The 23,279-nt window shown below is 36.8% G+C and overlaps 4 protein-coding genes across 11 annotated transcripts; 3 read left to right on the top strand and 1 right to left on the bottom strand.

Moving 5' to 3' along the window:
• The first annotated feature begins 2,503 nt into the window (after positions 1-2,503).
• On the top strand, positions 2,504-3,741 carry LOC111802252 (uncharacterized). Of its 4 annotated transcripts, none has more exons than XM_087126797.1 (3): positions 2,511-2,797; positions 2,879-2,960; positions 3,548-3,741. In XM_087126797.1, exons 1-3 carry the CDS (start codon positions 2,684-2,686, stop codon positions 3,658-3,660), a joined length of 309 nt encoding a protein of 102 aa, XP_086982923.1. In that variant the 5' UTR covers positions 2,511-2,683; the 3' UTR covers positions 3,661-3,741. The 4 variants fall into 4 exon arrangements, with proteins under 4 accessions (XP_086982921.1, XP_086982923.1, XP_086982920.1 ...); XM_023686552.2 differs by having other exon boundaries at positions 2,527-2,797; positions 3,542-3,741; XM_087126795.1 differs by having other exon boundaries at positions 2,504-2,960.
• A 955-nt stretch (positions 3,742-4,696) lies between these two features.
• LOC111801811 (uncharacterized) lies at positions 4,697-16,175 on the top strand. Of its 3 annotated transcripts, XM_087127177.1 has the most exons (18): positions 4,697-5,167; positions 5,714-7,275; positions 7,359-7,540; positions 7,947-8,137; positions 8,304-8,372; positions 8,455-8,527; positions 9,277-9,433; positions 9,531-9,822; positions 9,989-10,103; positions 10,242-10,405; positions 10,508-10,582; positions 10,899-11,079; positions 11,181-11,292; positions 11,712-11,776; positions 12,302-12,354; positions 12,469-15,163; positions 15,289-15,367; positions 15,879-16,175. In XM_087127177.1, exons 1-13 carry the CDS (start codon positions 4,820-4,822, stop codon positions 11,198-11,200), a joined length of 3,429 nt encoding a protein of 1,142 aa, XP_086983303.1. In that variant the 5' UTR covers positions 4,697-4,819; the 3' UTR covers positions 11,201-11,292; positions 11,712-11,776; positions 12,302-12,354; positions 12,469-15,163; positions 15,289-15,367; positions 15,879-16,175. The 3 variants fall into 3 exon arrangements, with proteins under 3 accessions (XP_086983303.1, XP_086983304.1, XP_086983305.1); XM_087127179.1 differs by having other exon boundaries at positions 4,698-5,167; positions 10,899-11,292; XM_087127178.1 differs by lacking the exons at positions 11,712-11,776; positions 12,302-12,354; positions 12,469-15,163; positions 15,289-15,367; positions 15,879-16,175 and having other exon boundaries at positions 11,181-11,383.
• A 538-nt stretch (positions 16,176-16,713) lies between these two features.
• LOC111801813 (homologous-pairing protein 2 homolog) lies at positions 16,714-21,210 on the bottom strand. Of its 3 annotated transcripts, none has more exons than XM_087127180.1 (8): positions 21,105-21,210; positions 20,910-20,935; positions 20,069-20,336; positions 19,880-19,950; positions 19,565-19,753; positions 19,404-19,498; positions 18,003-18,533; positions 16,714-17,265 (listed from the first exon to the last, which is right to left on the bottom strand). In XM_087127180.1, the coding sequence occupies exons 1-7, from the start codon at positions 21,130-21,132 to the stop codon at positions 18,527-18,529; spliced, it is 684 nt and encodes a 227-aa protein (XP_086983306.1). In that variant the 5' UTR covers positions 21,133-21,210; the 3' UTR covers positions 16,714-17,265; positions 18,003-18,526. The 3 variants fall into 3 exon arrangements, with proteins under 3 accessions (XP_086983306.1, XP_086983307.1, XP_023541751.2); XM_087127181.1 differs by having other exon boundaries at positions 19,299-19,498; positions 21,105-21,147; XM_023685983.2 differs by having other exon boundaries at positions 16,714-18,533.
• Positions 16,955-18,842, top strand: LOC111801812 (uncharacterized). The gene is made up of 5 exons (XM_023685979.2): positions 16,955-17,140; positions 17,236-17,339; positions 17,426-17,597; positions 17,709-17,831; positions 17,921-18,842. The coding sequence occupies exons 1-5, from the start codon at positions 16,955-16,957 to the stop codon at positions 18,632-18,634; spliced, it is 1,299 nt and encodes a 432-aa protein (XP_023541747.2). The 3' UTR covers positions 18,635-18,842.
• Positions 21,211-23,279: the final 2,069 nt, after the last annotated feature.

Below are 23,279 nucleotides of genomic sequence, written 5' to 3'. Positions count from 1 at the left end.
TGATCTGTTCACACACTTAGACTCTCGAGATCTATCTCTATAACGCCCCAACCTTATAAATGATGGTTTGTTCTCCTCCCCAACCAATGTGAGACATCACAATCCACCCCCCTTCGGGGCCCCGCGTCCTTGCTGGCACTCTTTCCTTCCTACAATCAATGTTGGACCGCCCCCAAATCCACCCCCTTTGGGGGTCAGCGTCCTTACTGGCACACCGCCTCGTGTCTACCCCCTTTGAGGAACAGCGAGAAGGCTGTGCCAGGGGTCAGCATCCTTACTGGCACACCGCCTCGTGTCTACCCCCTTTGGGGAACAGCGAGAAGACTGGCACATCGTCTGGTGTCTCGTGTCTGCCCCCTTTGGGGAACAGCGAGAAGGCTGTGCTAGGGGTCAACATCCTTACTGGCACACCGCCTCGTGTCTACCCCCTTTGGCGAACAGCAAGAAGGCTGGCACATCGTCTGGTGTCTCGTGTCTGCCCCCTTTGGGGAACAGCGAGAAGGCTGTGCTATGGGTCAGCATCCTTACTGGCACACCGCCTCGTGTCTACCCCCTTTGGGGAACGGTGAGAAGGCTGTCACATCTTCCGGTGTCTGGCTCTGATACCATTTGTAACGCCCCAAATCCACCGCTAGCAGATATTGTCCTCTTTTGACTTTCCCTTTCGAGTTTCCCCTCGAGGCTTTAAAACGCGTATGCAAGGGGAAGGTTTCCATACCCTTATAAATGGTGGTTTATTCTCCTCCCAACCAATGTGGGACATCACAATTTCCAGACAATTCACAAAAATTTTCTTACGTTATCTCCATTGTTTCATTCATGCATATAATCGCTCGTGTGCATAACAAAAGTGCCCGTTATAATTCTCGCGATCACTTAAATTTACGAATCAATTAAACATAAAATACTAAGATTCATACTTCTTTTATCATGGGACAAGGAAAAGTGTACTTCTAAGAACAAACTCTTAACGAGATTGAAAGAATGGGCTCACTAAATGGGCTTTCCACGTTTTCCGAGTTTCATTTATCATTGGGCCGATGTGACCCACAAACTCGTATATGGGCCCAAATCTAAAACGAAATGAAACTTTGTGAATTGGGCCTTTTTTTATATGGTCTAAAATACAGTAAAATAAAATAAAATAAAACAGTTTTTACTTTTGTTTAATTATTCATAATTTCAGTCCCAAATAAAATTTTTAAACCTTCATTAATTTTTATCTCAAAAAGATATTTTTTGGATTGAAAAGGCGGTCTCATCCTGTAACAGTAATAATGTCATGTTATTCAAGTGGCAAACCAACACCTTGTCGCGGACTTGGGTCGACATGTCGTCCCAACACCACAACGTTTGATTCATGACAATGATAGGTACACGTAGGAACCGTTTCTGGCCCATTTGCGTGACTCTTATTATTGGTTTTTCTAAGAAAATATAACTAATTTCTCCTATTCATAAATTAATCCTTCAAAATGAAAAATTATGATGTCATAATTTATAAATATTACGCCATATTTGTGAAAAAAATATTTTTTAAAAGACGCCAAAATAGACCATAAATCCAAGGACTAAAAAATGGTTGAAATTGAAGACATGGGTTATTGTTTGTTGGTAGTGGAGCGCCCATGATTAATACCCCTAATCCACGTCACTATTTGTTAAAGCTTTAATTACAAGCTAATTAAAAAAGAAAAAGGAAAAATAAGTGGTCAAGACGGCGACGTATTGTAGTCCTTGGAGCCGTTGGGGATTGGGAGCGGAGCATGGCGTGAGCTCTGTCGCTTCCTCCCAGCAACTTTCCCTTTTTCCCTGTGCAATACGGCGTCGTTTTCCGCTCGGACGCCACTTGGCGACTGCGAAGGTTAAAAAGAGAACTGAAAATCAAAAGGTAAAAATGATTGGATTTTTTTGGTTTCTATTATATGAATTAATTTAATTAATTTTTATAATTTTAATTTTAGGATTATTTAGTATTTAAATAATTGAAATTGTTGGACCTACATGACTCTCCGCAGGTATGATATTGTCGACTTTGAGCATAAGCTCAAAAGGCCTTGTACCAATGGAGATAGTATTCCTCATTCTCTAAATTAGGGGAGACGTGGGACTTTCGTCATTCAACAGAAATTACTATTTATACCAATAAATTTGTGAGATCCCACATGCAACTAATGCCAATGAGAATGCTCGACCTTGAAGGGAGTGGACTGAGATCCTAGATCACGTGGGGAGGAAAACGAAGCATTCTTCATAAGGGTGTGGTAACCTCTCTCTCTAACAGAATCGTGAGACCGATGACGATATGTAACTGGCTAAAGCAAACAATATCGGTTAACAGTGGGCTTGAGCCGTTACAAACGTGCATGAACGTCGTACAATGATTAGATTGATAGTTTTTTTTGAAGTCAAAGTGCATCTTTTAGTTTTAACCGAAGTAAAAAACAAGGGAGTTTTTGGTCACACAAGCAACCTCGAAGAAATCATCCATGCGAGGAAAAAATTGGCGAACTCTTTTGCGGAAAGCAGCTGTCATTGTGAAACGAACCATCTTTGTCAACTCTTACTTATCTTCCTTTCCCCTTCTCCTTTATCGCAACCACTTAAACAAAGCTTTTCACAGTCCCATCATCCATGGCTCATAAAATCCTCCCCTGTTTCTCCGGCAGCGTTTAACCGGACCATGGCGGAGCGGCCCAACAAGGCGGCGGCGGCGGCGGGAATTGGAGTTCGGAAGCTTAAGATTTTCCCTCATACTTCTAGCCTTGCCTCCATCGAATCCTTATCTCTGCCTCTCGTCTCTGCTTTTTCTCTGTATCTCCGCCGTTTTTCGAGCTCTCCGGCTGAAATTAACGCTTTATGGTCCGTGATTCTTCAGGTTCAGGAAATCGTGTTCGCGGCGGACATTGGCTGCGCTGAATGCCAGAAGAAATTAGCGAATATTCTTTCCAAAATGAACGGTGAGTTTCTGAGAATTTTGGGGCTCTGTTTCCTCGGAATCTGATTCATCTTCCAATTTCAATGGCCGATATCAGCTATTTCTAACATAGTATTAGAGTCATGCTCTTAATTTGGAAAGGTGTAGTCAATGTTACACGAACACACTCTCCATAATTGTATGATATTGTCCACTTTAAACATGAACTTTCATGGCTTTGCTTTGGGCTTACCCAAAATGCCTCATGGAGAGAGTATTCTTTGTTTATAAACTCATGTCAAAAGTGACTAAAGTGTCGAACAAATGGTGTACTTTGTTCGAAGACTTCAAATAAGGAGTCGAGCCTCAATTAAAGGGAGACTGTTCGAGGGCTCCATAAACCTCAGGGAGGCTCTGTGGTGTAGTTTGTTCGATGGGAGAATTGTTAGGAGGGAGTCCACACTGGTAGTTTCTTCATTGGTTTGAGATTTTTTTTGGGGAAGTTCGAAGCAAACCCATGAGAGCTTATGGTCAAAGTGGACAATATCATATCATTTCGTGTTCCTTTTTAGAACATGGGTTGTTTTAATCGGAAGTTCTAAATGATTTTTGTTGTGGTTTTAGATACAGAGTCTGTGGTGGTGAATTTGCTGGACAAGAAAGTGATATTGACACGAAAATTGCAGATTCCAACGAGTAGAGTTTCAACGATCAAGAGATTGCTTGGTTCTTCTTTTCGATAATGGCGAAGATATTGTGATATATAATGAAATATTTTCAGTCACGTTCGTAGATAAATAAAGGATCATACTCTTTGTTGTTTAGTTTCAGCGATTATTGTTTTTATGAAAATATTAAATATTGGGTTCTGAATGCAACAAAATGAAAGATGATTTTTATGAGAGTTGAAAGGGGTGAGTTTAGCTCAACGTAATTATGGGTTTAATTGATGGATGCTCTGTTTGTGTCGTTTTGGTTATAATTCTTTTGACATTTTTGTTGTCTATGATTGTATTCTCGGTGTATTAATCTATGAGATTCCATATCGGTTGAAGAGGTTTAGAGTGTGAATATCTCTCAACAGTAGATGTGTTTTAAAATCGTGAGGTTGACGACAATACGTAGCGAGTCAAAGCCAATATTTACTAGCGGTGAGCTTGAGTTATTACATGATCGTAAAGTTAAGACGACACAACCTCCAACCAAGGAAGTGATCACATCTATGTCCCCCGTTATTCCTGACATGCTATGGTACCTCGGGATGGGTAGGAGCGAGTTGAGTATGTATCGCCACATAGCAATAGCCACGTCAGGATCTGATCTATCTACTCGGCAGTTTCATATGGCGACTTCACGGGCACCAAAGAAGCCCTAATAAGCAACAACATTTCCAATAAGATGATCACGATCCTCACGAATCATTAAGAAACAAAAAAATTTAAGTGTTAGAACAATTAAAATAAAAAATTTATTCGAACTATTATTTCAACAATTAAAATCATTCCATTAAAAGTGTTGGAATAATTATAATAAAAATGAAAATTAATTAATTATTAAAATACATGTAAAAGAACATATATTTTTAATATTATTTTATTTAGGAAAAGTAAATAAAAATGGATTTAAATACGCAACTCACTGGATACCGTCTCCTAAAGATAAATCGCTTATAACCAACGGCGTGGCAAGTGGCCAATATGCTCGGCGCGCCTATCCGTAACTCCGGTAACCGGTTAAGTAAAATCTCGTATTTTGGAAATTATTTACATAAATAAGAAAAAAATAATTATCGTGTAAGGCTACAAGGCAACGATCTCTTTTCGACGCTCCGTTCTCTGAAGGGCTAGGACGCGTATACAGCGAAAAGGTTGAGAGAGAAACCCTAGATTTATTCCGACTTCAATGGCTAACGACGCTACTCACCGGAAGCACCGCCGATCTGCTTCCGATGAGGAGGAGGAGAAGTCCTCGAAGCGTCATAAGCATCGTCATCATCGCCGCCACCACCACCACAGACATCGTCACGGTAGCAATAAGAACGAAGAAGAAAGCTGTCGTGACCAGGACGATAGTGTTCCTCCTGTTGCTAACCGTAGATCTCGGCTTGAAGATGATGTGGAGGAAGGGGAAATTCTGGAAGAGGATGAGTCTGGCGTTCGCGAGAATGAGAGTGCGATGAAGGAAGCGGATGTGGAATATGGGGAAATTGAAGCTGATGGAAATTCTGATAGAGCTGATCGGTCCATTGTGGTAAGCCTCCAACCAACACTATTGTATGTCAGCTTGACAAGTTGCTTGTTGCTTTACTCATACATTCTGTTTGATTGCCGTGAAATTTTGAAAAAAGACTAGGGCTATTAACGTTTGAAAATCGAAAGTAGTTTTAGGGGTTTGGTTCTTTTAGAAAATGAACAAAGGCATTTTTAACTTGTCCGTAAACAAAGAGCACGGACCTTTTACAGGTACATATACTTTTCTTCGTTCCTGTCAGTTGTCAATTGTGGATTATTTTCTTGTATTTAAATTTAGACTATGATGGAACTTTCACGGTGACATTTTGTTAGATTTATTCAGTGTTTCCTTGCTCATGTAAGAATCTGATTGCACCTCACGAAATCAAGTGAAATTCAAAAGAAGTTTCAGTAGGCGTTTCAATGAAGATTCAGGCTTGCATTTAATTTGTAAGATCTGGTTACGTGTTTCTTACTATGCATCTATGCTGCCTGACTGTAATTTCACTGGGACTTTGTTATGCAAGCACCTGCACTAAGCCTTTATGCTATATTGGTTTTGCAGGAGCGTTATTCGGTGGATGAATCATCTAATACCGAGGCAAACTTAACTGTGAAAAAGGGAGCAGGAATCTGTCCTCAAGATCAGAAGATGTTGAAAGAGAAGAATAAGTTATTTAATTTAGTAGACAAAGATGGCTATTATCTAAAAAAAGACTTAGATGAGGAAAACACGGCTTTCTACCAAACTAACAGTGGCCATAAACATGGCAATGATGTTAGCTTTTGCAGAAGTGAAGTGACTGGAACTAAATACGGCGATCTTGAACCCTGTCTAGAGGGTCGTAACAAAAGTGAATTTGATCAAGGATCTCTTGAGTTAGATGAGAGTCGCCACAAAAAAATGTCATCTTTTTCCAAAGGTGGCAGTTTGAAAATAAGCGACATTGACAATAAAAAAGTGGTAACAGACAGAAGCACCTTGGGGAATTCAAAAAGGCCACAGTTGGAAAGGGTTGAAGATAAGTCCCAGGATTTTACACCATCAACATCTCATGATCGATTCATTGATGCATCAGATTGTAGGAGTAGATCAAGGTCAAATTCTCACTTCAGGGGGCAATCTCAGTCTCGTGAAACAGCAGAAGAGGAGGTGGAATCCAAGAGGAGTCATCATCGTGGTTCAGATCGTTTGGGATTTGATGAGTATGCTAGGGGAGAGGGAAGGCATCGAAGCAGGGATACAAAGGACAGAGGGAGAAGTAAGATAGAGGTGGATAGGGACTGGTCAAAGGAAAAAGAACGGGAAAAAAGCAAAGATAAAGATATGGAGAGAGATAAGCACAAGTATGATGAAAGAGAAAGAGGAAGGAGTAGGGATGGAAGAAAGGAGGTAGAACGAAATAGGAGTAGGGAAAGAGAATTGGATAGAGATAGGAGGAGGGAAAAGGATGTGGAAAGAGACAGGAGAGTGAAGGAAAGGGATCGGAGTAGGGAAAGGGAGGCAGAAAGAGATAGAAGAGTGGATAAGGAAAGAGATTGGAGTAGGGAAAGAGAGGTAGAGAGGGATAGAAGAGCAGAGAAGGAAAGAGATTGGAGTAGGGAAAGAGAGGTAGAGAGGGATAGAAGAGCAGAGAAGGAAAGAGGTTGGAGCAGGGAAAGAGAGGTGGATAGGGATAGAAGAGCAGAGAAGGAAAGATGTAGGAGCACAGATAGAGAGGGTAATAGGGATAGAAGAAGAGAAAGGGAAAGAGATAGGAGCAAGGACAAAGAAGTGGACTGGGATGGGAGAAGGGATAGGGACAGAGCTCGGAATGATGATAAGGAGGCTGAATATAGTGATAGAAACAGAGACAAGGAAAGGGTGAGGGAGATGTCAAAGGACCGGTTCAGGGACAAAGAATCAGATAGAGAGAGACGAGATGATAGAAATAAAAATAAAGCCAGTGATATTTTAAGTAGTAAGGATAAGTATGGGAACCTTGAACATGGCTATACTAAAGTTTCTAGTAAGCAGTCTAGACGTTATGAGAATGAATCTGGTCAGAATGGAGGAAGAAATGCTTATGAAAAGCATGGCAGTTTTAAGAAAAATGCTCTTGAAGGAGGTGAAGGCAATCTAATGAGGTAATTTTTTTTAATAATTTCTTTTGGTTTCCTTTAGCTAGTGTGAAGCCATTTTCTATATGGTTCAACTTCTCTCTGTATAGTGATCACGATGAAGAGGAAGAGGATGAGGACAACATGTCATTTCAATTTGCTGATCAAGAAGAGGAGTACCTTAACAGAATCAAGGAGGAGAGTAGGAGGAGGAGTCGAGCAATCTTAGAAAAATACAAGTGTCAGCAGTTAGAGAAACAAGTAAAGCCTTCTTTGAAGGAATCTGAGAAAGGTAATTTTCAAATATCCATAAAATTTAAAATTTCTGCATTTCCTTGGACTATAATTATTTTCAGGAGAAACCAACAAGTATGGACTTAGGTTCTTATTTGATACTCAAAGTTTCCTATTGCATAATCATAGCACTTGAATATAGTTTATCTTAGCTCCGTTCACCTCCTCTCCCCTTGATGTCGCATGGTTAATTCACACACAGTCTTAGCCACATTTAAGGATTAGGTTAATTTGTAAATCCTGTCTACCTGCTATCTAGAGCAACTGAGTTAAGTTGGTTTCTATTTCTCTTTGAGAGAGATTAAGTTAAAAACTTCTCATGGAGATGTTGGTAGGTCTGCTACTTAGGCAGGCAACTTAGTGACTTTCTCTGTCTCACTTATACAACGATTTATCTTGACCAGATAAGGATTCCACAGATGATTCTTCTCAATCAGAAGCTGGTGCTCATGCTATTCCACACTTGGTTGATGGAGTGGTGGATGATAGTGTTGCTGACTCATCTTTTGTTGTGGAAAAATCACCACAACAAAATGGAATAGCTGCGTCTGATAAAACTGTTGGTACCAAAGGACTTGGAGAGGGTACTCCAAAGGTGCGCAGAATGCTCTCTTATGTGAGAGGGTAGATTCCTTTTTTTCCCCTGAAATTCTTTTTAGAACTTCAAAGTCTTATTTGAGCTCCACTTTCTGAAATTTTTGCTTCCGTAGTTATGCCTTTTATTTTATCATCTTAAAATTCTTTGATATTGATAAGTGCAGGCTGAGGGGTCAGATGGAATATTCTGTGACGATATTTTTGGAGAAACACCTGCTGCAGTTCGTAAAATGGTATGAGAAACTATGATTTTTGCAGTTTTCTTTTTTCCTATTGTTTAAGGGCCATGAGATATTTTTTCCCCCTTGTTTGCAGGGCAAAGGAGATGGTTTGCGTATAGAGAGGAGTGGTCTTCATGACAATTGGGACGATGCAGATGGATATTATAGTAAGTATTCAGATATATTTGTGTATCTCACATGTATGGCTGAGATTTATAAGTTAAATACCATTCACATGTTGTAATACAACACATTAATATTCATAGAAACTGGGATGTATATGGTGAGATTTATAGTTAAAATGGGAGTCTCAGATTATATTATGGCGTGTTTAAATTTTAACGATGCATCTTAATTAAAAAATAAATATGGAGTGGAAACATGACTGGGTTTCTTGGTCTTGCATTCTTGTCTCTTAGAATCTTAATGCTGTTAACTTATTTCATGTTTGCATTTTGGCCTCCAGAAAAATTATTTTGGTTACATTATTTTTGCCTCTGTTCTGATGCTGTCCATTGAAATTAACTGCTGTAAATCGAGAGATATCTAATAATCTTGCTGGGATCCACTTACATTAGGTCTTCTGGTATTCTTGTGAAGGTGTTGACTGGTTTAGTTTCATTCTTTATACTGTTATTTTTGTCGTCAACGGAGGAGAAAATGGTTGTATGATTCCTTTGTGCATCTTGTCTACTAGATTATTTGTTGTTTTAACTGGATGCTGATCTAAATTATGAAGTCGAGTAGCAGAATAATCAAAGAATTTATTTTATGAAGTTGTTGCAAAGTTTTAGGTTCAAATATATATTTTGCTGTCGAAAAATATATTTCTAGATTTTATAATTTTCTGCATTTGGAGAACAAATTTAATTCATCTAGTTTTCTTTTTCTTATTTAACTTTTGTGTGGATTACAGACTATCGATTTGGTGAAGTCCTTGATGGTCGGTATGAAATTGCTGCTGCTCATGGCAAAGGTGTCTTTTCAACTGTAGTCCGTGCCAAGGATCTCAAAGGTGGTCATGATGAACCAGAAGAAGTGGCAATCAAAATTTTGCGTAGTAATGAAACAATGTATGTCTTTCTTGCTTTATTCTAGTGATGCTATTCTGGTGTTCACTTTGTTGCATGTTCAAGTACTTGATGCTCTACTGCATCCTGTGTTATACAGGTACAAGGCTGGTTTGGAGGAGTTGGTCATATTGAAAAAGCTAGTAGGTGCAGATCCAGATGACAAGCGTCACTGTGTTCGTTTTCTTTCAAGTTTCAAATATAGGAATCATCTTTGTTTAGTTTTTGAATCTCTACATATGAATCTACGTGAGGTCTTGAAGAAATTTGGGCGCAATATTGGCCTTAAGCTAACTGCTGTGAGGGCATACGCTAAGCAGCTTTTTATTGCCCTGAAGCATTTGAGAAATTGTGGTGTTCTACATTGCGACATAAAGCCGGATAATATGCTGGTATGTTTTCGAGTTTCAATTCTAGCGACTTCCTTCTCTCTTTTATATGCCCTTGTATTCTCCCTTTTTTGTTCTCAATGAAAGTTTGGTTATTTATAAAAAAGGATTTAATTCTATTGAATTGGTTAATCTTATTTTTTCTTACGATGCTTGATTAATTTTTCAGGTCAATGAGGGCAAAAATGTGCTGAAGCTTTGTGATTTTGGCAATGCCATGTTTGCTGGTAAAAATGAAATTACCCCATACCTTGTTAGCCGATTTTATCGTGCCCCTGAAATAAGTAAGTTTTTGGGTCCTTGTTTTCCACATCTGATGAATCTGGTGGTCTGAATAGTGAATTTATTTTTCATTTGTTACTGATAATTTCTTTCCAGAAATACAAGTTATTACTTCACTGATGTTATTTTGCATGTTGCAGTTTTAGGGCTGCCGTATGACCATCCAATGGATATCTGGTCTGTGGGTTGCTGTTTGTACGAGCTGTCTACAGGAAAAGTCCTTTTTCCAGGTCCTTCTAACAATGACATGCTGCGCCTGCACATGGAATTAAAGGGCCCTTTTCCAAAGAAGATGCTTCGCAAGGTACATAATTTTGATCCACAAGATGGAATTTTTAATAGCAATTTGTCTTTCAGTTACAATTTGAAGTTTTAACACGTTTATTGCTACTGATGATTTTTACAGGGAGCATTTACTGACCAACATTTTGACCAGGACCTGAACTTCCATGCTTCTGAGGAGGATCCTGTTACCAAAAAGGTAATTATTTTGACCCCTTTTCCTGGTTTCTGAGCCAAAGGCACACATTTTTGAGTGTTGTAGTGTCACGAAACTTCTATTAGAAATTTTCTGGCATAAATGATTGCTACTTTTTTTAAAGTATTTTCTGGACATCAAAGATTATTTTAGCAGCTTTTATAGAAAATATTCTCAGTTTGGAGATTTTATGAGACTGGGTTTATTATTATTATTATTATTATTTTGCATAAGTGGTATTGTGTTTTGAATGTATCACTTGCCACCCAAGGTTTTTATATCATCAATACTGATTGAGATTTGAATTTTACTTTTGCAGACCATAAAGCGAATAATAGTCAATATAAAGCCTAAAGATATTGGATCAATTATTAGGGGATCTCCTGGTGAAGATCCAAAGATGTTAGCCAATTTTAAGGATCTTCTTGACAAAATTTTTGTATTGGATCCAGAAAAAAGGATGACAGTATCACAAGCATTGAACCATCCGTTCATCACTGGCAAGTGATCAATGATGCTGCTTTTATGACACCAGAGTTTAGTAGTTTTCTTGTAAATTATGACCTAATTCATACAGTTTCTAATCACTTGGTATTGCCAGTCTTATTTGTGATGACCTAAGCTTCTGGCACAATTATGGGATGATTGAATTCAGAAGGGGTCATATTGGTCAGGAGTGGCGGGTTCTTTCAGTGGAATGTACTGTTTCTATTGTAAGACAACTTGCTGAAAGCGTTTCTTCCCCTTGTAATCATTCTTGATTGTGGCCGTTATAAAATTTTGTTCATACTTGTTTTTCCCTCATTATTTCTTTTATTTTGTACTACAAACATTGTCTGTAGTAGGCTTGCAGGGAACTTAGTGGGGACAAAAAAATAAAATAAAACCATTAAATTTACTGCTTTGGTAAATAAAAATTATTCTTTTTCGGAAGACAGTTTGTATATTATATTATATGCAGTGCTTAATTTTATTTTGTTTTTAATGCTATTAATTTGTGATTTTCCTTACTATTATGGAGGCTGGCAAGATGTTATCTTCTGCAGTCCTCTCTTTCCCACGTCTCTTTCTCTCGAGCCATTTTGTTTCTTACTTTCAGGTTCTCAAGTGTCTAATATAGTTTTTCCTTCAGGATGCCTGCTTCTGCTCTGAGAGAACCTTCCAGTGCTTAAGTGATTTAGAGGCACTCAGAAGAAGGTACCTTGGTTTGTTTTATTGTGAGAAGATTGCGATAAAGTTGATATTAGTTAATAAATGTTTGTCTATTTATTTTCCGTAAGGTTGGATTGTTAAATCAGTATAGTCTTCCAGTTCTAATCCATTAATGCTGCTTGTTTGTGAATAGTCCATATTTGCTTTATTCAGACATAGTCAGATGCATATATACTAATGCACCATTATTTGTTTTATTATGGAAAACCTACCTAGTGGAGGGTGGTTGGGGAACGAGGATATGCATAGTAATTCAGAAACGAATGTACAACAAGAATTGTTATTTATTACCTCTTCATAATAGTCCACTGTATAATGGTGTGGGTAATGTGCATGCAATTTTTGTATGTTTCCGTTGTAACATTTTAAGCTATCGATTGCAGTATCTTTGTGGTATTGTCAATATCATGTTTAACTATAGTTGTTTTCAAATTTTATTTGGTATCTTTAGTCGTTTGAATTTCATAATGAATTGCATTGTGCTGATCCATGGTATGGTCGTTTATGGAGGCACTAGCATTGGAGAGGTTAACTGCTGTGGTACCATGTGAAGTAGTGTTGCAGTGAGTAACGCTGTCATATATGTTCTTTTCTATCCTTATATGCGAGATAGGAGCCTTGAAGTTTACTTTTTTTAAAGGTTCATTATTTTAATAAGATCTCGTTATCTTTTTTAGGGCAAACTTCCCATCATCCCCATTCTCTTGTAAGTATTTCCAATTCCATACAACTCTATTGGCACAGTTTTCTTCTTTGTATTATTTCTTAGAAAGAACACAGCGATTCAAGTTTATGAAAGTATCAAGGATAAACTCTAGGATATCTTAAATACTTGTCGTGTGCACAATAATTTGATGATAAAAATGAATGCATCAAACTAGCAGAGCTCCTGATCTGAAAAACAAAGCAAAAATAAAAATATATGCATCTTATTTCAGTCTGAGATCCCTATGGAAGTTTAATATCACGACTTTTGTATCAATATTGTTGCAGGTCTTGGACATATATAAGAGTGTCTTACTTTTATCATTGAGGTGTTGCGATGATTTAATTTTCAATTATATTTCTTCCGTGGATTTATCATAAAATAAGGTTAGGATGAAGAGCATCAACCCAAATGTTGCGGAGTACTGGTGATACAAATGTTGTGATGAGGATACATTCTTTAGTATTTTATAAAAATTTCTATGCAAATGCTTATCATAAGTTGATTTCTCTGCCATGAAAGTTAGTTGGTTAAAGGAAATAATTCTACTTCGTTCTTGATCAATTATATTTACAATGGAAACAGTGATTTCTTTTGCTACAATAATTCTTATACGTTTAATCATAGAATGCAATCTATTTTGTGCTCAGGTGCTAAGAAGCTTGAGCTTGTACTTGATACGTAGAGTTTTGATTTTGAATTAGGTCATTATCATTTTAAAATACTATAGTAAATAATGAATAGAATATTACTTTTGATATAAAGGCCATACTAAATATGAGATTTTGAGATGTTTAACATTTCGGTAGATTGAAAATCAAATGACCTTGTGACCAACTGTATATGCCTTTGTATCTGTTTTATAAAGTGTTGGATTGTGAAGTATTCTGTTTCTTGCTTGTCTTTCTAGTTGTCGTTTGTACTCGTCATTTTTCATGATATGGCCAGGAAATTTTTACGTCTAGCTTATTTCACTCTTTGGTCTACTTATGCAGATTAGATTCAAGTTCGCATATTTGATTCTCCTCTATTGTTCATTATATTAGATGTTGCTTTCCCATTCACTAGTAATTCTAAAGAGAGATGAGGAATGAACATGAGCCTTTCTTGGAACTCGATGGGTTAGAAGCCAATATACTGCATTAATTACTCATCTTATGTTTTCAATTCTCTCATCCATGTCTTGTGTGTCCATAAGTTAATTCTTGGAAGTGATTGAAGTTATTTCCCCCATACCCCCTCCCACACACGCACTATTGTTAGGTTTACACGCGTAGTTTAAGATGATCTCAAGGTTTCAGAGATGTCCATTCCGGTGCTTTTTCAGGACTACTACAATCTTATTCTTATATCAAATTCTATGTGAAATCCTCAAAGTAATACTTGTTGAAGATATAATTTGATAAACAGGTCTTGCTTTCATTTGGATTTATTTGCAGAATATCTGGATATGATTAAGTTAATTCACGTTCTTTCACATTTGGTCAATAGTTATGATTTTCAAGTTGTCCATGTTCTGAGCTTTTCGGGAAATTTTGTTGGCTATTATGTTTTTTTTGTGCATCTTATAGATACCTATGATACTCATGTTATGGATCCTAGTTTGATTGCATTTAAGCTGAGTGCATACACGTCTATGGCCTAATTGTTTCTGTGGTTGTATTTCTTCTTATCAAGAATTTGTTTCCTAGTTGTATTGGCAGCCTGAAATCTGAGTCACTGTTAGAGAATCCCTAATGCCCGTCTTCATGAGTTTAGTGCTGGTTAACTGTTTTTTATCCACACACAGCCTTGGATTGAAAGCAGCCTCTTTTTTCTTTCGTTGTCTATCACTCAATGCGCTGTACATTCTCTAATTTCATCTCCAATGATGTGTCATATGATTGAGTGTAATCTAAGGCTTTGCTCGTGAAGTCCCTGTGAAAATAAATTTTCAGAATCAAGAGGCTGATGCAACTTTTCCAGGCGTTGTCTCGATCAGTTTCTATGCATCGGGATTAACCTTATCTCTGGAGATTTTAGTTGATCCAGATGATCTAGATAGTAGTGTGTACTAATCTCATGTGAATAAACTTGTTATTATTCCAGAAACGGTAAAATTCTCGACAAGCTTGGAAAATTGGATGGGTTATTTAATCATGATTCATTTTGCTAATCTTAATGGTTGTGCTGTATTTTCCAGGTCTACTAACAGCGTTAAGGGTGTGCATGGTCCGGTTTTGGGTTGAACCTAGAGAACAATCCAAACCTATCGGTTTCCAATGTGATTAAATCTACGAAGCCGAGTAATTACTTGGTTTTTGTTTTCTACTAAACCAATTTTCCATTATAGGTGATCATAGTCATTTGAAAATGCTACGCCCTGTTGCATGGATACGAAGAGGAATACATATCTTCAATGATTTTAGTGCATTTAATGCAATCTAATTCCTGTACATTGCCGCTATTCGCTTGGGGAGGAAGTCAATCTGATGGATTTCCCCTTCGTCGTCAATAGCATGGGCCCCCTCATATTTCAGGTCTTTGGCAATCTTTTGTGTTTTGGAGGTTGTTCTAAAGCAAGGCAATATCTAAGAAATTGCTTTTATGCTTTATTCATCTGAAGGGTCATTCAGAAAATTCTTCAGCTTTCTAGACACTCGGATTCGCATTTACAGCAAGACTTGGTAGGTATCGTACTTGACCCAATCATCTCTTCCCTTGAAATCTAAAGTGAAAAAAAGTCTTTCAATAAAAGCTAATAATGGTTTTTTGTATCATTATTTCACCTTTTCACTCGTTAATTTTCCAGCTGGGATACGTTTTCATCACCTGCAAACGTGTACAGACTTTCATCTTGGGTGATACCAACTTTTCTTTAAAATCTCAAGGTACAACACTTCGTCCTTGAAAGATAATTTAAATTCTTGAATTTTAGTTTATAGTGTTTAAGTTTTGTACTAAAGATTTAATGAAATTTTTTACGTGTGATAGTACGAAAACCGATTCAAGACTGATTTTGTGGATTCAAGACTGATTTTGTTTATAGGCAACAAATATTGAGTTGCTGCATAACAAAACTGATAATTATAATTTTGATGGTGTTATTTTATAGGGGGATTAATTTGTCACAAAATTTAAAATATTAGGACTAAATTATTGTATTGGTTAGAAGATTCAAGCACTAAATAATATGAAAGTACATTAATGAAATTATTATGAACAATGAAATCGTTTCTAGCATGAATTTTTGAAAAAGTGTTTTACAAATTTAAAGTATTTTTTAAATCTACCTTGTTTAAAAAGTTTAGCTGGTTCTCTTGTCATAGAAGTGGATTATTCTTCATGTTCTAGAGTAATCGTAATCGTAATCGATTCCATTCTTTTCAATCTTAACTACAGGTTTTGACAATGTAGTTGGTAGATTTAAAAATGGAATACTTACGAAGAACATGGGTTAAATCGGACCACTAAAATACGTGTTTGTGGTGGTAGATCAGGAAGACCGGTCTCTACCCTTAAGTTCTTCGGTTCGATGGTTACACTGAATTCGATGTTAGTTTTTTTCACACGCCAACCGCGTCAAAACCAATACCTTCCCTTTTTCTTTTCTACACGTTTCATTCACTTGTAATTATTGTGACTTTTTGTCCGTACTTGTGTTCACATTTATGGTTATATTATAAATTTGATTTTTTTAAGATATTTTAAATTTGTTTCTATTTAACTATAAATCTTATACACACGTTATTCGACTCTCCACTGTGGTATGATATTGTACACTTTGAGCATAAGCTCTTGTGACTTTGCTCTTGGTTTTCCCAAAAAGTCTCGTACCAATGGAGATAGTATTCCTCACTTAAAAACCCATGATCATTCCCTAAATTAGCCGATGTGGGACTTTCATCATCCGACACCTCCCCTCGAACAAACAAAGTATGCCTCCCCTTAATCGAGGCTCAACTGCTTTTTCTTTTGGAGTCTTAATCATTTTTTATTATGCCTTAGAGGAGACTCGACTCTTTTTCTTTTGGAGTCCTTTGTTCGATATTTGAGGATGTACCAATCTATTGGCACAACAAAGTTTAAGGCATGACTCTAATACCATCTTAGACCTCCACATTAAAATTTCTGTTTTAACTAATTACAAAACCCCAACAATTAAAAAACATGGTTTTTTTCCTTTTTTTCCGCGCATGAAAAATGACTAATGAGAAAACAACCAAAGATTATGAACTAATTCAAAATAAGGCAACTTGGTAGTTGAATAGATTATAAAAAGTTCATTTTTCTCATGACCTAAAGTCAATACCTGTATCCTTATGGTATCTTCCACCATATTTGTCCTTTTGACGTGGCTGTGTATTTTAAAACCTCTGTCCCTCCAAGAGCTTTGTCAGTGGTCTCTTCTCTTCTCCCATTGCATCAAAGCTTTCTCATCACCCGCCATTAGAACCAGCGTTGAGTAATTCATCAGCATGGGAAAAAAGCTTGATGCCTTTCTTGGAAGAAGCTTCAAGACCACCAGGTTCAAAGCTCTTGTCAATTTGGCCATCTCTCGCCTCGCTGTTCTTGCAAACCAGCGCCAGGTGAGACACACCCATGCTCGTTCTGATGTAGTTCAGTTGCTGCAGCTTGGTCACCATGAGAGAGCTCTGCTTCGTGTAAGATCATTCATTTCTTTTCATATTCCTAAGCATGGGTTTTGGCTTCCTAACTTGGCAAGCTTTATACCAAGAGTTTTTATTGTTTTTGACAGGTTGAGCAGGTGATTAAGGAGCAGAAACTGCTGGATGCATATGCAATAATAGAGAGTTATTGTGAGGTTGTATTGGAAAGAATAAAGCAACTTGAACATGAAAGGTTGGCAACTGAACCTGTAAACATCTAAACTAATCTATAATCTTCGATGGGTCTTGATTCTTAAGAGTTTTATTTTGATTATGTAGGGAATGTCCTGAAGAGCTGAAGGAGGCAATTTCAGGTTTGATTTTTGCATCTTCTAGATGTGGAGATTTCCCTGAGCTTGTAGAGATTCGTTCAGTTATTGCCAGTCGTTTTGGGAAGGATTTTACTGCTAAGGCTATAGAGTTACGCAACAATTGTGCTGTGAGTCCAATGGTATGCTATGATTTGTGTTGTTCTAATCATTTCACTTCAACTAGTGGAGCTTGGGTTTGTATGCAAAATTTCCCTCGGTGCATTTCACTTAATGATGTGGTCATCTTTCAGATAGTGCAGAAGCTATCAGCTAGGCCACCAAGTTTGGAGATTAAAATGAAGTTACTCAAACAAATTGCTTCTGAAAATGGTGTTACTTTGAAAGATTTGGAGGCTTATGAAGATTCAACTAAGGTACTTCAAGTAACTAATGAGATAGAAAGTTGCTATCTATTATGTTGGGAAACTTTCTAAAATCTACATATTTGAATTGAACAAAATAGATGCAGGAAAAAGTTGTTGCAGAAGAGAACAAGGATCAACCAGCGCAGGAAACTAAAGTGGAAGGTGTTTTTCAGATTTTACCTGAAGAGATAGAGAAAGACAGTCGATATGCTGATTCAATGAGAGGAAGGAGGAAGTACAAGGATGTGGCCGATGCAGCTCAGGCAGCATTCGAGTCTGCCGCTTATGCAGCAGCTGCAGCGAGAGCTGCTGTGGAACTCTCTCAATCTAAATCACTTGATCAAGATGATCTGAATACTCTGAGCACAAAACCTAGAAAATCATCTGAAACTGATGAGTCCAAGAACATTGAGATTGAATTAGAATCAGAAAACAAGGCAATACACATGGGAAGCACGTCTATAGAAGTGGAGGAAAGTGAAAGTCCAGCAGAATTGATGCAGCCAGTGTCTTCTTCTAGTTCAGAAGCAGGGGATGTTAGTTTGAAGGATAATGAGATTCCAATTGAAGCAATAAATATAATCGAACTGCTGGAGAAGGATTTGGCTTTTGATGAGAGTGATGTTGATGCTGGGAATGGAGAAAGCAGCAGTTCAACTCTTGAGGAGAAAAATTCGAGCTTCCAGAGTTGCGAGAAGATGGAATCAGAGTCTGCAGAGATCATAACAAACATAGAGGAATCAGATAACAAAAGTAGTGAAAGCATAGGGGATGAGGCCGTTGTAAGGACAACAGATGTGCGTGGACACTGAAGAGCTTGAATATATTGTATCATGGGTGGCGTCTGTTCAAAAATAATAAGTTTTGTAAGTAGGATTCATTTATTCTAAGAACTTTGTGATGATATATTGTGCAAATAGTTAAGTGGGATTCATGAATATCAAAATTTTCTGTGTGTTGTAAAATTTGGAGCTTATTTTCTGTCCCCTCCCCGGAGACATACAACATTCTTTTCACTTATGGATGCATCTAATCATGAGGAACAGTTTTAGTATACTCATAATGGAATCAACTATGCCGGAACAGTATTAGTTTCCTCATCACCTAATCCATCACTAAATGAAAATTTTTCTAACTTTCCATGGAAATGGAACCTTGTTAGGCAACACATGAGGCTAAGGGCTGATGCATTAACCTAGTGCAGATAAGAAAGGAATCTGTTTTCTTAAGTTCACACAACAGCAGAACAATATTAATTTAGTTCACAGGTCAATCAATTGACGGAAAGATCTCTGGAGTTTCCTGATTCAACAATTTAAGAACCCTACGGACCAAGAAAGAGTGTCAGAGACGGCAAGTTTCTTTTACTAAGCATTACAGTAAATAAACGGTATCTTCACTCGGCATGAATCAACGAAAAGCAACTTGAGAAGTATTTGTGATACAAAAGGCAAGCTCTGATCAGACAGAATCTACCTGTATTTGCCTTAACGCTCGGATTGAATAAAGAGAAGTAAAATAAGCAAATAATTCTTCTTTGTTTTACTCCTGTTGGACGTCCCAAATTGTGGTATCACTCACCTTCCCCTGGGTCGTTTTCGAGTTTGTGGTAACATGTCGGTGAATGACTGCAAATTTACACCTACATCTTCATCGTATTCAAGGCCAAGTTCTTCCTGCAAGAATCCGAAGTATTTAATTCAAACAACTGAGTAAAAACAGGCAAAATGACATGATAGAACCTTGAATTCTTTTAGATCCTTAGGTGAGTTCTCGGTGATGGTATCCCATAGATCTTTGAACATTCTTTTTCTCCTTCGCCACTGGCTTAATTTCTCAGAGTATATATGCTCAATTGCTTTGCGGTCTTCTGGCTTCACCAGTGTAACACCTTCGCGCAATATTTCCAATTTGTCTTCCAATTCCTTAACCTGACAAACATTTATCAAAAAAGAAGTGTTTTGAAACCTTAACAACAGATAAAGAGGGTAGGGCGTAACATAATCACTTATCTGAACAAAGTAAAGTTACAACTATCTCATTTAGCATCTATCTACCTCCTTTCTGAGCCTGGCTTCTTTTTCCCGCATCTGTTCCAGCGTTAAATTTGACTGCAAAGTTCGTATTTCTGTTGCAAAAGTTCATGGCAACATAATTTTCATGTTCTTACCGTAATTGGAAAGGCTCAAGTGATATATAAGATTTACATTATTGAAGAATTCTTTGAAATTCACGCGTGGGATTACCTTCTTCAACCTGGCTAATAGCTTTTTTCTGCTCGTGTAGATTTTGCTGCAATGTGGAGTTTGATTCCTTCATCTGAGTAAGTTCCTCGCTGTTTGGGATCTTGAATTGGTCTTGCCGGGCGAGATATATCTTCTGTTTGCCATATTCCTTGAAAGAAATCTTTCCACTATCGGCAAGAGCATCCAATGCCTTTTGCACCGCCGTCTTCTTGAGGTTGAACTTTTGTAAGCAATCAGCAACATTTTGAGAGTTCAGTGGACGATTTTGCTGAACAGAACAAAAATGCGCCAAATGTCGATAAACAGAAAAGCTAAAAAAAAAAAAAAAACTCTCCAAAAAATAAGAGACGATAGTAGCACTGAACGAGAGTTTCATAGTGAAGTGCAATTCCAAACGCACTCGACAGGGGAATGGGAAGTCTATCGAAGCAAATCGCTCCTTGAGAGAATCACATGTGTTATGCCTATTAAGCCAGCACACAAACGACGAAGACAGATAAGTTCTTCCATGTACAAATTAGCGTCTCGTTACAGCTTAACAACAGGAAGATATAAGTAGAACATATCGTAAAAGCCTGCGAACTTCGCCGCGATAAGCACAGACGGGGGAAAATCAAACTAACACACGCTTGGGGAATAGAAATTAAACCATTAAATCGGCGAAATGCAGACAATTAATGGATGAACAAAGAAATCAGTGAAGCACAGTGATGAAACAAATACCTCATTTACGAAACTAACACACGCTTGGGTAATAGAAATTCATCCAGTAAATCGGCGAAATGCAGACAATTAATGGATGAACAAAGAAATCAGTGAAGCACAGTGATGAAACAAATACCTCATTTACGAAGTTGAGTACGATCGCTGCCAATTTTAGAAATGGAGGAAATCAGAATAAAACGATTCAATTTCAACGTTGAAGACGTTCATAAATCCAAAATGAAAACCAAAATTACAATAGCGAAATCAAACCAAAATTACAATAGCGAAATCATATTGGCAAAAATTCAAAAGATCGATCGTGAGCCTTTACCTTCTGCGCTGTCGGATTTGGGAGCCATTGATCGGTGAAGTGCGAAGAAATGGGCGGGAAAATTTGCGTTGTGCTTTCCCTTGCTTCTGGACGAAGCCGAAGTGTGAAAGATATCTAAAAATGTAGCATAAAAAATTTATATATTTTCCCAAAAATATTTTTAAAATTTAAAAATTTAAATAATAAACTTAAAAACTTTTTTAAAATTAAAAGTAAAAAATAAAAAAATAAAAAAATCATTTTTTAAATATACTCTTAAATTTAAAAAAAAAAACTATATTTAAGAAATATTATTAAAATTTTAAAAATAGCATCAACATTCTTCACTTTTGTAGTGACTCTCCACAATGATATCGTATTGTCTATTTTAAGTCTAAGTTTTCATAGCTTTGCTCTGTGCTTCCCTAAAATGCCTCACAACAATAGGGAGAGTATTCTTTGTTTATAAATCCATGACCATTCACTAAATTAGTCGATGTAGGACTTTTATCATCGAACAAAAACATTAATAAGTAAGTCTTCTCAATCTCGTTTTTACCACATTATTCATCTCTGTAAAAAATTTCATTTGTTTTCATATTTTTAACCATTAACCTTTTCTTGTAATTAAATCTTTTACCCAAAATATTATTCAACATGAAAAATAAAAAATAAAAAAGCCAATAAAATCCTCTAAATCAACTCCTCCACATACGACAAAAATATGTATAGATCTTATTAAGAACGATATTATATTAGTACATTTCCAAATTAATTATTTTTTCAGATTGGATCACCGAACACTTTTTATTCCTGTTTAATAATTATTATTATGGGTGAAAGTTATATTTAATTTATTCTAATAAATAAATTAATTTAAACGGCAAATTAAATTATTATTGGAAGTTTTGAAAATTAAAAAATATTTAAAATAAAGTTCTAATGTTCTCTATTATATTTTTTCTATTGATTTAAATATATTATTGGATGTTTCGAAAATTAAAAGAATATTTTTTAACCAAATAAAAGAGTTATTTTCCATAGTTTAATAAATGATCGGGAGGGAACCGTCAACCAACGCCGATGTGTCGGCCGTCTTCGTCTTAATTAATGATATACGACACGTCGTTTTCATTTTGATGCTGACTGTTTATGACCTGACGTGGCATTTGATAAGACGTTCCACTCATTGTAAACTTCATTGCTGTGGTGTTCATAATGAGGTTTAAATGCCAACTCACCCTTTCATTTATCCACGCGGATTTCAACAAATATTTGTATAATGACTATTTTTCTTTTATTGCAAAAAATCAATTTATAAACTATTTATATAAATTAAAATCACAAACTAATAATTATTGCATCATCTTTTCATTTTATTTATAAATATTAATTTATATTATTCTATATTTAATAAACCGTGAATTTTTACTCGAATAGGTTTGAGACATATTGAACAAAATTAAAATATTAGATAATTAATTGATATAAAATTGAAAGTTCGAACGTACTTGAAACTTTTAGGAGATATTAGTCACTTTTGTGATGTATTAGACTTTAAAATAAGAGTTTATAATCATTATGGTGGACCGATATGCACACATGTCCATAGGCTCGACTCTCTGAGAAAACCAATTAGGGCCCATGTGTTCTCGAGGAAGCAAAGCACGCTTCCCAAAGTTTGGAGGTCGAGTTTGAGGGTATGAAGTACCGAGAGAGGAATACCCTTATATGTGACCCTGATAGCGACATATGTGTTAGTAGATAAAGCACTATAAATACGGGGGACCGACTCTCATTTATGATAGGCAACCTTAACTTGAGCTTAGCTCAACATCACTTTGTGTATGTTACTGACTTGAGGATTAGAAATTATTAGGTCGAGCTCCACACGGCTACAAGATATTTCTTTTTTTGTAGGAATATCTGACTATCGAGTCGATCGCACTAACTATACCAGATATTTGAACGACAAGCTGATCACCCTAAATCGATTTGTTTTTACACTTTACATGCAAATGTTTACCAATCTTCCGAGTCTCCTGACAACAAATGAAGCTTGAGCGGATCCAAGACTAGTGACACAATCTTCTCTGTGCTCAAAGAACATCTCGACTCAACTCTTCCTCATAGAGACTATAGTAGACGACAAATTATTCTGCAATTTGGTGATTTTGAATAGTCTTGACAAAGGAA

This window comes from Cucurbita pepo, chromosome 9, assembly GCF_057944985.1.
Source record: "Cucurbita pepo subsp. pepo isolate OVF chromosome 9, ASM5794498v1, whole genome shotgun sequence".
Lineage (NCBI taxonomy): Eukaryota > Viridiplantae > Streptophyta > Magnoliopsida > Cucurbitales > Cucurbitaceae > Cucurbita > Cucurbita pepo.
Note: the sequence above shows the minus strand (reverse complement) of the source record. Positions and strands in the feature narration are given on the sequence as shown.